Below are 14,212 nucleotides of genomic sequence, written 5' to 3' on the forward strand. Positions count from 1 at the left end.
TGCTGGGGCTGCTGACATCACACCCAAGATATCGGTGCCCATCAGCAGTCTTAGGACTTTTAGATGTCTATCCAAAAAAGGATTTTACAGGTGAACAACATACCCAAATTACATAAAATGCATATATTATATTATGGGATGATTGGTGAAAAAATCAGAGGTCAGGCAACAGGGTCTCTCTAATGATCAGGTAACAGACAACAGATTTCATGGCATTACTAGTGGCCACCCATCCCTCAGATACAAGAAGTCATTAGGTCTCCTACTTGTTGAGGTTTTTGGCCACCTGTCCCAGCATTTTGGCATGCTCCTCGGCCTGCTCCACAATGGCTAACTTGCTGCTCGCAGGGGAGAATGTCTTTGCCTTGTCCATGATTGAGCTTCGCGCTCCATCAATCCCTGCAGCCAACTTCTCATATTCCTAAAGAAGGAAAGAATGGGTAGCTTGTAAATGAAGTGACAGTAGGCTGGCTGTGACGCTTTCCATTGCTATATTTAGACAAAAACGTACTTCCTTCAGGTTCTCCATCATCTGCAGGATTTGCGAGACCTGGACAAGAGCATCTTCTGCCATCTTAACGGCTGCCACCAGTTCCTTGTGCTGAGTCTTTAGGTCTTTAAGCTTCAGCTGTAAGAATAAATCCTTTCGTGAGATTCATCAATATAGCCAACACTCCATAAAACAAAAAGAAGACTTTAAATAAAGCAAACATGTAAAACAACAACATTTCAGAGCTACAAGGGGCCATTTATCAAAGTGACATGGAGAAACACCTCTATATAATATGAACTTTTACAAATTAAAAGGTTCTCAATATGTTTGCTCTTGGTAGCTGTACCTTGTTTTCCTCCAGGCTGTTGTGGTTTAGGCTGTTGAGGCCTTCTGTCTCTATGGTCTTATTCACTGCCTCATTCATGGCATCCCGAAGATCCATCACCTCTGAGTTGTAAGTGTCAAGTCGTGTCTTGATGTCATTAAGAATGTCTTGGTTGGCTTTAACACTATTAAGTAGCTCTGCTTTCACTCGGTCCAGCACTAAAGCATAAAGGTTATAAATTCAGGATCAATTAGAGTCTTATATCTAGCCAAGGGCTTTTTTATCAGTCTGGTTCAAATAGGCTAAGTTATGAAAGCTTAGAGGAGTTTAAATCCCTTCAAATGGTTGTCTCCAAAGTTAAAAACCTAACTGAAGATTTACTCCCTTTGACCTTTATGACTTTCTTACTTCCACCATCTAAACTGTGATTATAGTTTTGTAAACCTAGTAGATAATGGATCCAGCAATGATGGAGGACCCGTACTACTTACATTTTTTAGTTTCTTCAAGCTCCTTTCCAGCCAAGCCTTTAGCATGCTTGAAATCTTTGTCTCTCATCTCCTTCAGCATTCGTTCCACATCAGTCACGATCTTCCTGAACTCCTCGGTGGATGTCACGTTGCTGGTATTTGAGGAGCCGATCTTACTAAGCTGACGGATCAGATCTGTTAGGCAGTCAGAAAGTAACAGTGAAGACATGTCTGACAGTAGTCCTGGACCATGGAGGCCACAATCTGAAACATATCTGAAACTTAGCTGTGGCATTGGCATTAACTAATTCTTTATGGAATGGATCGTAGAGTAAAAGCAGGCATGTCATGTGCCCTATTCAAGAAGATGTAGTTTAACAATCCACAAACTGATTGCCTATGGTTACACTATATGGCCAAAACTATATGGACATCCTTCCAAAATCAGGTGTTTCCAGCGAAGGATACTGGTAATGCTACAGCACACACTACATAGACATTTGGACAATTGTGTTTTTTTTTTTTTTGCCTTGTGCAACAAGTTGGGGAAAGACATTTTTTGTTCCTGCATGACTAAACAAAACCAGATTCAAAAAGAACTGACTTGATGAGTTTAGTTTGGAAGAGCTCCACTGGCCTGCACAGCACCCCAACATCAACCACTTCAAATATCTTTAGAATGAATTAAAATGCTGATTTTGAGCCAGGTCTTCCGATCTAAAATTAGTACCTGACCAGGCAAATGCTCTTGAGGTTAAAAGAGCAAAATTCCCACAGACACACTCCAAAGACCAAAACCTTACCAGATGAACAGAGGCTGTCATAGCTACAAGGGTGCCAGATTTTGCTCATGGTTTTGAAAAGGGATGTCTAACAAGCTCATGTAGGTGTGATAGTCATGTGTCCATAAACGTTTGTTCATATAATTTATTGGAAGGTGACTGGCCTTGCATTCATAACCATATCCCTGATTAAGTCTAGGTAAAAGCTTTCTACATATATACAAGCTTGCCTCAGGTGAATTTTTATATCTGTGCCTATGGGGGAAAGGGGAACACTACAGGCAACAGCTGTCTCAGGGTACCAATAATGATCATCTGAGAAGGGTTTTTCCCCAAAGGAGGCTTGGGCTGGGAGCATCATCAAGGACTAAAGCTGGATACACACTATCCAACTTTTGTGGTTAGATTTCCTTCAGATTTACCTTTTCTATGTAGTGCAAGGGCCTGCCAGATTGCATACAAATTGAAAGTGTTTAGGTTTGACCTTATATGATATGGTTTTGTTAAATCTAAAGGAAAAAGTCTTCAGAAAATCTTATAGTGTGTATGGCCCATTAGGCATGTTAAACCAGCCGAGACTCGAACGGTGTATGCACAGGCTGAATGTACCAAGTTGATCGATCAATCAACTTCGGTACAACCAGCATGCTGGGTTTTACCTGTGTTTATCGTTAGCTGCTTCTATAGCCGCTAGCATGGTCCTTTACCGGTGGGGATGGCTTCCCACTCCCTCTCCTGCCCCCACCCCGAAGACAATGGCCTAACAGGAGGGATTCCTTTGTCAACATTGTCTGTTTTGATAGGGGAATCAAGCAAATTTCCTTCCTGCAATCCATGGTGAGAAATTCACTCCATGTATGGCTGGCCTAAGAAAACATTGTCTACAGCCTTAAAGTGAACCTTTGCTTTGCCCATGCATGTTCACTTTAATAGTGGTCCCACCAGCTGCTTCAACTTATCTTCTTTTTGCTACCCTGCTGCTCCCTTCAGCGGATGGGAGTGAAGAAAAATACCTGCAACTTCTGGGTATGAAAGAATATGTGACTTACTCCCTGCCTACCCATAGGACTGTGTTTGAGTTTGGTGATGGGTATCTTGTGTTTGGTAAAGAGTGCACAGTCCTGTGTTGGGACTTGGAGTTTCTTCTCCTTGCTCCTTGATGGCTGGCTTCAGAAGAAAAGTAAAGGGAGGATCACTATAATCATCTGGTAGGGCAGCCAATAAAGTGAACGTGTTGCTTTGCATCGGATGACCAAAGTATAGGTTTGCTTTACTGGCATGTTGTTTTTGTGTGTGAAGAGGGTGACAAACATTTTTACAAAAAAACTTTACCAACTGCAATTTTTTAAATAAAAACTTTACCAACTGAAATTTATCAACAGTTAGCAACCAATGGCATGAATCTATTCTGTATTTCAAAAATGGCACTTTCTGTGAGTCATGTGTATTTTGGCTTTATCACTACCCGTCTGTTAACACAGTTATGAATTTGAGAGTAACACCCTTTTCTGCAGCATCCCCGGAATATTTTACCTTGTGTGAGCTTGTTGAGAGATTGGACCCGGTTTGTAAAATCTTTGGCCTTCTGATAGGTGACTTTGGTTGCCTGTTGCACCTTTGCAGCTTTGTGTTTGGTTGAATTCATCTGAAAAAGAATGCCCTGAATAAGTATTTTTTTTAAATCAGGCAAAAAAACAAACAAAAATCCTCTATAGTTCACACACATAACTATACAGTATAAATATCATTTGTCACATATTGCTTTGGTTTTATCATCATTTCAGGCTCAGAGAGGCTGACCTGATTGTAAATTGTTACTCTTAACTGTATAGGAATAAAAGCCCACACATGGTTTAGCTTAAATACCATACATTTGTAGGTGCTCCCAAATGCAAAAACATTATTGTTATTAACAGATCTTTAATATGAGCCAGGTTGTCTTTTCTACTTCTTGATTTTCTAACAAGGCAAATGAGTGGATACCCCCTTATGACAGCTCTCACCTTTTCCTCCAGGGTGTCGAGGTCCTGGGCGAGGCTAAAACTGTCATCTTCCAGATCATCGGATTTATCCTTAATGCCGTTGATGGAGCTCTGATAATGGAGCCAAAGATCCTGCAGACAATATACATTATAAATATCCTATCCGAAATATTGGCACTGAGCTAAAATCAGCTTTTATCTCTTACTTACTGTGAGGTTTGCAATGGTGGCATTGAGGCCACCCAAGCGGGTCCAGGCAATAGAACTCAGGCTCAGGTTGGTCAACTGGTCCCGGACACTGGGAAGAAAATCTGCCATCCTCTGTAAATCCTCCAGAAGGGTCACCACACAGCTGTCACATGCTGCATAAAGTCATTAGACACAAATTATTCACTGTACAATAATGTGCTGACTGTGGGGCAGGAGCTGGGTTACTTTGATGTTCTTTTGCCTTGAACAATCAAAATCTACCTTATACTCATTTCCCAGCAGACATCTATTTAGATGGGGCTGGTATGTTCTCCCTTTTGTGTGGCTTTCCTCCCACAATCCTAAAATACGCTCTTGTAATAACTGACCCAATGACCTAGTGTCTGTATGTATGACTGTGGCGCAGGCATTAGATTGTAAGCCTCTTCAGTACAGGGAGTGATGTGAATGCCCATGCATGTTGTAAGCCACTGCAGAATATCTTGGCACTATGTAGACTTAGGAAACAACTGAATTTTTGTAAGAACTTACCGTAAAATCTTTTTCTCTGAAGTCCATTGACAGACGCAGCTCTTATGCTTCTTATACCATAGGGTTATGCTGCCCCCTACTGGAGTAGCACTAGGCAGTGAAAAAATTTACTGACACCCCTACAGGGGCTGTCCTTCACGGCACAACCCTACACCCACTCTGCCACAAGGCAGTTTTGTAGCAAGCAGTAAAAAAAAAAAAGACACAAACCATCCGCATAACAGAGGGGCGGGTGCTGCGCCTGTCAATGGACTTCAGAGAAAAAGATTTTAAGGTTAGTTCTTACAAAAATCCAGTTTCCTCTATCCTCCATTGACAGACGCAGCTCTTATGCTTCTTATACCATAGAAACATCCCAAAGCAGTGTAGGCATGAGGGGTGGGAAGAACGCAACCAAAAAAAATGAGACCGAAGTCCCAGCAGGAAACCTAGGTCCTACTCCTTAACTAGGCAGGAAGAAACTGGCTTGTGGCAGAGTGTGTGTGGGGTTATGCCATGAAGGACAGCCCCTGTAGGCGTGTCAGTACATTTTTTTACTGCCTAGTACTACTCCTGTAAGGGGCAGCATAAGCCTATGATATAAGAAGCATAAGAGCTGCGTCTGTCAATGTACGATAAACATATTAGGCCTTTGAGTTCATTGGTGACTTTGATTGTATTTTAAAATTAAACGCACATTGTTCGGATCTTAAATAAAAACAAATACTAGGGAATTCAATGAATACTTACGTTCACATTTCAGGACTTCTGGCCCATGGCTGACTGGAATCTCGTACTGGCGGCTGCACTTGTCGCACTGCTTTCCTGTTAACCCATCACTGCACTGACACTCACCAGTCCGCGGGTCACATGAGCCCCCTTTACAGTGACACTCTGTAATAGATTAAAATACATTTTTTATTATTATTATTATATAGGATTTATATAGCGCTGACAGATTAAGCAGCGCTTTACAACTTGAGGGTAGACAGTACAAATACAATACACTTTAATACAGTAGGAATCAGAGGACCCTGCTCGTTAGAGCTTACAATCTAAGAGGAAGGGTAAAGAGATACAAGAGGTAATAACTGTGGGGGATGGGCTAATGGATAAAATAAAGTACAGTTGTTAGGTGGATGCCAGATAGGTTTCTCTGAAGAGATGTGTTTTAAGGGATCGTCTGAAAGTAAACAAAGTAGGAGATAGTCGCACAGATTGGGGTAGAGCATTCCAGAGGATGGGAGAGGCTCAGGAGAGGTCCTGGAGGCGAGCATGGGAAGTGGTTACAAGGGAGCTAGAGAGCAGGAGGTCCTGGGAGGAAGGAAGAGAACGAGTTGGTTGGTATTTTGAGACCAGATTAGGGATGTAGCTGGGCGCCAAGTTACGGATGACTTTGTAAGTTATGGTTAGTAACTTAAATTGAATTCGTTGGTTGAGTGGCAGCCAATAGAGGGATTGGCAAAGAGGGGTAGCAGACACAGAGCGGTTTGCAAGGTGGATGAGCCTGGCAGCAGCGTTCATGATGGACTGAAAGGGGATAGTCTAAAGGTAAGCCAGTGAGAATGGAGTTAAAGTAATCGAGACGAGAGATGACCAGGGAGTGGATTAGAAGCTTTGTGGTATCATTGGTTAGGAAGGGACATATCTGACCCAGGTGTTTTCAGGCCTACAGCCTTATTCAGATTTAGCCCTGAGAATTAAAATAGTTATTGCTCTCATAAATCAATACTAATATTTGCTATAATTTAATTACATAATAGAAGGTAACCTCTGATGAAGTATAAAGGGAGTCTGTAATGCTGCATATTAAACATGACAGCTGCTGAGCTGCTTCAGCAAGCATCATCGAGAAGAGCCAACGTCAAAATAAGCCAAATGTAGCAAAATAAGCCAAATGCAGCAAAATTAGCCAAATGCACAGGGAACCATATGGAGGAAGGGTTAGATTAAATCATAAAATGCAGTTAAAATATCTCCAGTGAGCAGTTGACTGAAGAAGAATGCTGGGCAAAAATAGAGTATGATAAAACTCTTTGGTTGGCCTATGTGCTCATTTAAAATGTAGAAAATTGATTTTAAGCTCCAACGAGCAGGGTTGTCTGATTCCATTTCCTCCTGTATTAAATTGTATTGTAACTGTACTGTCTGCCCTCATATTGTAAACCGTTGCCCAAACTATTGGCACTATATAAATTCTGTATAATAATAATAATTTTGCAATTCAGCTAGTGTATTTAGCTATATTTATCTTGAGTCGTTCAAACTCAATTGCGAAAAAAAAACGAACACTCGGCTGTGAGAGCAAACAATTTTGCCATCATGTAATGACAGATAAATCGTTCAATGAGCATAAATAAATCCATTTTTTTTTCACATATACCTGGTGCAAAATGAGAAACACATTAACCTTTCAATTTATCGTTCGGCAGAAAAATTCCAAACTTGTCCTTGTTTTTTTTTTGGCTCAAAAACGTCACAACCAATTATTGATTAACAAACGAAGTATCCAAATGACAGATTTTCAAATGATTTTTCGTCTAGTGTATGGGCACCAGGGCTTTTTTTCAGTGGGAACGTGGGGGAACGCAGTTCCGGCACCTCCAGCACTGAATGTATGTAATTGCAAGGAATGCAACATTGTCTATTGATGCTGGCTGCTGAGGGATCCATTGTTGCTAGTTGAGGATCTATTCCTGCAGGAGGGTTTATTGCTGCTGGGGAGGTCTAGTGTGGGCGCTGGGGGATATATTGTCTCTGGAAGAGATCTCATTTTGCAGGGGGGGTCTATTGTTAATGGGGGGGGTTCTTATGTTGCTGAGGGGTCAGTTGTTGCTGGGAGGGATCTACTCTTTATGGAGCAGTCTATTGTAGCTGGCTGCTGGAGGGTCTATTGATGCTGTCTGCTGGGAGATCTGTTGTTGCTGCTGGGGACCCATTGTCGCTGACTGGATCTATTGCTGCTGGGGGGGTCTATTCATTTTGGCTGCAGGGGATCTATTTTACTGCTTTTTTGTTATCAATAAAAAAATACATACAAATTGCTTAGTACCACAAATGTTACTTGGTTCTGTATTTTCTAAAAAGGATGATCCTGGGAGGTGGGTAGTGGGTGGAACCAGCAACGGTTCACCGAGGTAGGTAGGGGCGGAGACAAGGGCAAAGACCGAAAAAGGGAGTTCCTGCACCTATTTTCTGAGAAAAAAAGCCCTGATGGGCACTATTGCAGCAAGATTAGTTCAAAGACCAGACAGGTGCAGAGTCTGCAAAACTGCACAATCTGAAGAACTTTGTCCCTATACTGTACTTATATTAACAAGCCATTGAGAACAGCTGGGATAGGTGGAATAAAGACATACTGTAGTTGTGCATTTTTAACCATTGTTTAACTGTTTGGGTGGAGTTGTCCTTTAAACTGAAGAACAAGCTGCATGCATAACTTTTAGTAGTTATTACTAATCTAGGAGGAGCTTCATTTAATACAGACTGTACAAGATCAGGATTCCTCTTTGACTATGAGAATTTGATAAGGAACAAAGAACAGCTGGTTCATAAGACCCCACATTTGTACTTACTTGTGCAACCACTCGGTCTGAAACCCCAGTATCCTGGAGCACACTGCTCACAACGAGGACCGGTGACACCAGGAAGGCAGAGACACTGGCCAGTGCGAGGATCACAACTTGAACTGGTAGAGCCGGAACCACAGCTGCAACGTTGGCATCCAGAGCAGCTGCTATACCCATAATAACCCTCCTAAAAGAGGGGAGAAAATGGTTACTAATGCTGAAATAGAACCCAATCCAGCCCCAAGATTGGATAAAGACTGCTGGGCATGTAGTATGTACCTCGCAGCGATCACAGAGAGAACCCGTGACTCCAGGTTTGCAGTGACATCGTCCAGTTCTTGGGTCACACATTTCTGTTCCACAGGTAGAGCAGCTACATCCTAAAAAATAAAAAAAGAATTATGATATACTGAGAAATGGTTATTATTAGAAGAGGCCACTTTTTTCCAATACTGAGGGAACTGAAATGTTCCTCCTACAAGCAATACTAGAGAATAGTGCAAAAAGGTAAATCAGCGCAATTAAATATAAAGTGGTGTAGTGTTAAGACCCAATAATTTGGGATACATAAAAGAAAATACAGCAGCTATATAAAACCTCCTTCACTAATGGGAGAAATGAACTATAAACAAATATGTATACAGCGCTATATAAAATCAAATAAAGTGACAATGTGCATCATATAAATCAATAAACTCGCTTATATATAATGTCCATAAAGTGCATTCAAAGTAAAGTGCATAAGAGTCCACTAAAATATAAATATAACCGTGGGTTAAAATTCAATAAGGTGCTTGAACTTCAAGCAAGTTTATTGATTTATATGATGCACATTGTCACTTTATTTGATTTTATATAGTGCTGTATACATATTTGTTTATAATACTAGAGAATATATAATTATATAATTCATATATTATTTTACATAATAAGAAATTAAAAATTAAAATTTGCAGTCTTCTCACTGGTTAAACTGTGACTGATTTCCGAACCACCAACATTCAGACATGCAATACAGTAAAAAGGAAAATGCAAACAGGATTCCAGGGAGCAGTGCCACCCCTGGCTTAGTTCAAATCTGAACTCAATGGCTCAGCCTCAGCAATAACAAAAAGTGAGAACTGCTGTTCTGTAAACTTACTGGTACAGTTCTTGGCATTGATGGCATCCCCATAAAACCCAGGTGCGCACACTTGGCAGTGAGGTCCAGCTGTGTTGAACATGCAGCCGATGCAAGTGCCCAACAAAGGGTCACACTCACTAAAGATCATATTGGAGTCTGTGTTTCCATTGCAATTACAGGGCAAACATGTGCTTCCAATTACCATGGGGTTCCCGTAATAACCGGGGGAACAGCTATTGGGTGAAAAACACAGATAATCATATAGAGAAACATATGCAATATTAAGCAAACATGTCATAAATCCTGCAGTTGAGTAGTCTAGAAATAGGCAATGTTCCTGGGGTGAACAAAGCAAATGGAAGTATTTTGTCAAAACAATGGCACGTTGGGTGCCGTCTCTCATCACTGCTTTGCTGCAAAGAGCCGAAGGCCACATTGCCACTCTTTTCTGCACGCATGCAGATACCCTTTTTTAAGTAGGCCATCTAGTGGCCAGTGTGGCGTTCACTTCCATGCTTCATCAGAACAAACTGTTACAGGCCATGTTCTATGTCTTCTTATGGGTCTCACTATGGAGATATTTTCTCCCTTTTTATTTTACTGTATACAAGCTTTAATTGCATTCTTATACATACAGTATGCACAAATAATTTGGCAGTGCTGTTTTATCCTAAGATATATCATGCAAAAAGACATGACTGGCACATTGGGAGCTCCAATTATCCAGCAGAACAACAGTTGGTATGACAGCTGTCACTCTTCCATAAGAACACAAAATCTAATAAGGTTTGTTGAGAACTTTTTAAACGTATCCAGACATGGAAGCTGTAGACAGCAATGACATTGCTGCAGGTTTGATGAAAAGATACCTCTGGGTTTAACGTACCAAGCCTATACATGAAAAACTGCTCCATCATCCAAAAAAAACCCTTCTGGGGACAAGACCTATTAATTTGCTGTAACCAAAGAGGGCCAGTTCAGCACACCAAAGAGGAACAAGCAAAGTGCTCAAAACCCAAAGCAACCAATCAGAAATGATATGTGACTGCAGTAAACTAAACTGACTTTTGGTATGGATGGTTAAACATAGCACATTCAAAGCTGTTCATATTCTGCTACACTGAATATTAGGTCTTTCTATGATACTAATACAGAAATCCATAATTGTCCCACCGTTCACACTTGGCTCCAGCGTAGCCTGGTTTGCAAAGGCACTGGGTTGTTGAGCTTCTCTGCACACATCCAATGGCAAAACTGCAAGAGAATGGCCCCATGTGAGATTACAGTTGTGTAGGAGATAAAAAGTCACAGGCTACTCAAAATGTAACATTAGTAGGTGCTTACTTGTTGGAGGGCACAGAGAGAGGGCAGGGGCACGCCACACATTGTAATGATCCCCCAATGGTCCCATTGGCCACAAAACCATCTTTGCATCGTTCACACTGGTCTCCTTCAGTGTTGTGTTGACATTTCTAGAAAGGGAAAGGGTAAAGTGATAAATGTCTGGGGGTAAAGCCTGCAAAGACCTTTACAGTCTTAGATATATGGTGTTATACTCACCACACAAGCGCCTGTCCCTGGTAAGCACTGATCAGAATGCCCACTGCAGTTGCAAGGAACGCATTTACCCAGGAAGAGACCCTTGTCTCTATAGAATCCAGGAGCACATTCCTGCCGGGGATAACAAAATATGATGACCTCTGTATTTGGTATTTTGGTTATTTGGTTCATGCGTGACTTGCCATTGGATAATATATGAAAATACACCTGCTATAAGTTGCACCAGGTTTTTACAAATATATCAGCTAGATTGTAATTGGACATGCCACCCTTTGCATTCTTCCGTAATTACTGTTTCTAAATCTAAAGTCACTCCTTAAGCCAGCCAAGCTGATGTATGGCTGCTGTGAGAGAGATAATAATTTTATTAGTAATGCAAGTGATCCAAATTCTTCAGGAAATACGTCATTTACTGCTCTGCCTAAACTGCCTGCCCAATAACATGCAGTACAAGACATAAATCACTGGAAGGTGCTCTATTACAGTGAATGACAGCATGAAAAGTGGCAGACTGTGGGATGTACAAATTATTATCTTGTCCACAAATCTCTCATTGTGTCAGAGTATGCGGTCAGCATAGACTACTGTCTCTTCATGCATGCTGAGACACTAGTTAAAGCTTATATTATTGGATTCCTGGCAGAAATGTCCACAGTTGTTGCTTTTCCAATACAAATGAGGCAAGCACATATGGCTGGGTGAGTTGTGTACCTGGCAGGAGTCTCCGCGGTAGCTGGCTGGGCACATACATAGCTCCACATTATTGGCCCTCACTCCAGTACCAGCATTTTGTCCAATTTCCAGAACCACTCGGCGCAGAGACACCATGGCAGAAGACTGAGAATTTAAAGCTCGAATCTGCAGCTGCTCCAGGTTGGCCAAAACCATCATAATGTCTTCGCGGGATACAGGATTGTTTGTCCCAATATGGATGAAGTTACTCTGCAAAAGAGAAATATTCTGACATCAGTTGACAAAGTGAAGAGTGACATGTTCTAATACATTGGCTGGTGAGACCTGACATACAGGCGCCTCCTGTCATATCATCTTACAAGGCTGCAATCCCCAGGAGTGTAAGCACAACATATAAGTCAGCCCTGTGCTCTCCTCTCTCATTCGCATGTTCTCTTATAGCAATACAGCCATGATTGTTTCACAGTGACCCCATTCTACGCTTTGCTATGCAAGGTTGGAGGCAGATATAAAGGCAAATTAAGGTAGTTAAGCTAGCTGTATGTAAATTAAAATAAAAATTCCTTTGGGCAGCATACAATCCATTAGGGGGGCTTCTAATGTACCCAGTGTAGTTTAGATCTTCCCTTATTTTAAGCTGCATGATCTATCCAGAACTAATTAGCTTGTCACCTAATACAAATGTCCTATTCTCACCTCGATGAGTTGGATCTGTCCTTCATGATTTTCCCCCGGTAATGGGTATTTTGTCTCCAGGAATGCAATACTCATCTGGTTTCCCTGCAGAAGGAGAAAACAAATATCCAGTTCTATTCAGCTGTTTTGTATTCAATATCATCTCTGGAAATTTGAGAGTAGACTGTACCTTCAGAATGACATCCGGCCTTCGGTCCACAGGATTGTACGGGTAATCTCCTCTGAGAGCTTCAGAATTAAGCTCATACTTCAGGAATCCACCATAAGAAGAGACCTGAGGTCACAAAACATTATTATCTCGGATTCCTCTTGTATTGAATTGTATCGTAACTGTACTGTCTGCCCTCATATTGCGAAGCACTGCTTAAATTACTTCTCAGCCTTTTGGCTAAGATCAAGTGTTGTATTTGTTCTTATCAGTGATCCAGTAGGGGATCTGTGCTGTCATTCTGACCTGACCAAAGTTGGAGTGTCTGGCTATAAATCCCTGCTGGAGTGATGGTGGCTTTGAAGGTTAGTACCAGCTGGGACAGAAGCCAAGGCACCCACAAGCAGTTGGGGAGTAATCCCCCCGGGAAAGCTGGAGGAGCCATTACCTCCTGGTTTGAGCGTTCTACCTTGTCTGGCCATGGGCTGAGAAGGCAGAAGATCTGCGGTGTCTGTGCCCCCTGGAAGTGGTCACCCTAGAGGTGCTCTTAGTAACACTTGTGTGTAAAAAGGCACATGGTCACAGTCACCAAAGCTTATTTTCTGCATTGCGCCTTTTAGGGTTGGCCCTTTTGGCTATGTTCGGGGTCCATGGCTATGCTGGGGTCCATGAATTTTTGTCTACCAGGCCTCAGGGCCCATCCAATGCACTATTACATGGCCACCTATTTATTTTGATTATTTTTCTCCCACGGTTTGTCACTCTAATTTTTGTGTGTGTTTTTCTGACGTCTAGGGGGAGGATGTGTGGCCCTCAGGTTCCTTCCTCCCCTGCCCTTGGGAGGGGGGGGTCTCTCTTCAAGAGAGCCCCTTGACAAAGTATTTGATGGTTGGCTTCGGCTGACCTAGAAGAAAGGAGTCTGCCAGGCCTTCTGGCTAAGCAAACCATTTTAAACCCTTTGTCCCTGTCAGGAGCCTTGCGCCCTGGGGGAACAGGGTGGAGGTCCTATCCCTTGAGGAGATGGACTAAAAACACACCCTTAAGTGCACTTTTCAGTTTGTGTTTCACATGCATGTATTTTTCACTTAATGGTTTTTCAGTTTCAGGTTTTTTTTGCACCACAGCGCTGCGCAAACTGTCGGGGCTATACAAATCCTGTATAATAATAATATTCAGTGGTCTTCTTATCTACACTAAGGGAATAGTGTAGGTATGGTCAAAGGAATCTGTCTACCTGAGAAAGGGAAGTATGGCCCTAAACACAAATAGTAGAGGAGAAAAAGACTCTAAGCCAGGGATTTCCAACATGCGGCCAAGTCGGCTATGGATGCGGCAAAACACAAAATGTTGATTTTTTTATTTTTTGAAAAAATATGTGCAAACACATGCGGGCAAAAACAAATTTGACAGTGTCTCTTTACTGGACGTTTATAAGTTTTATCTTCCCAAAGAAAAATCTCCCACTCTTCACAATCACTCATGTCACCAGTTTTCGACAGCAACTATATTTGTTAGCAACTGTTTTAAAGGATGAAGCATGCAAAGGGCAAAATTAAGGCCAAAATATCCGATGAGCACCTTGAGAATTGCTACTACATCCATCGAACCAGATATCGATGCATTTGTTTATCTAAAACAGTGTCAGATATCG

At 41.8% G+C, this 14,212-nt stretch overlaps 1 protein-coding gene across 4 annotated transcripts in view; it reads right to left on the reverse strand.

Moving 5' to 3' along the window:
• Window positions 1-14,212, reverse strand: part of LAMA5 (laminin subunit alpha 5) — a gene marked incomplete at its 3' end in the record, with an annotated part of 234,335 nt that overhangs the window by 44,548 nt on the left and 175,575 nt on the right. For all 4 annotated transcript variants that reach the window (XM_082271619.1, XM_082271617.1, XM_082271618.1 and 1 more), the window contains exons 39-55: window positions 12,583-12,687; window positions 12,414-12,497; window positions 11,736-11,966; window positions 11,025-11,135; window positions 10,809-10,936; window positions 10,638-10,718; window positions 9,483-9,697; window positions 8,621-8,721; window positions 8,348-8,528; window positions 5,523-5,666; window positions 4,263-4,414; window positions 4,074-4,184; window positions 3,604-3,715; window positions 1,310-1,483; window positions 840-1,036; window positions 512-628; window positions 267-421 (exon numbers count right to left, since the gene is read on the reverse strand). In XM_082271619.1, coding sequence (XP_082127745.1) covers window positions 267-421; window positions 512-628; window positions 840-1,036; window positions 1,310-1,483; window positions 3,604-3,715; window positions 4,074-4,184; window positions 4,263-4,414; window positions 5,523-5,666; window positions 8,348-8,528; window positions 8,621-8,721; window positions 9,483-9,697; window positions 10,638-10,718; window positions 10,809-10,936; window positions 11,025-11,135; window positions 11,736-11,966; window positions 12,414-12,497; window positions 12,583-12,687 — 2,399 coding nt within the window. The remainder of the gene's footprint in view (window positions 1-266; window positions 422-511; window positions 629-839; window positions 1,037-1,309; window positions 1,484-3,603; window positions 3,716-4,073; window positions 4,185-4,262; window positions 4,415-5,522; window positions 5,667-8,347; window positions 8,529-8,620; window positions 8,722-9,482; window positions 9,698-10,637; window positions 10,719-10,808; window positions 10,937-11,024; window positions 11,136-11,735; window positions 11,967-12,413; window positions 12,498-12,582; window positions 12,688-14,212) is intronic.

Source organism: Pelophylax lessonae (assembly GCF_965119305.1).
Source record: "Pelophylax lessonae genome assembly, chromosome: 11".
Lineage (NCBI taxonomy): Eukaryota > Metazoa > Chordata > Amphibia > Anura > Ranidae > Pelophylax > Pelophylax lessonae.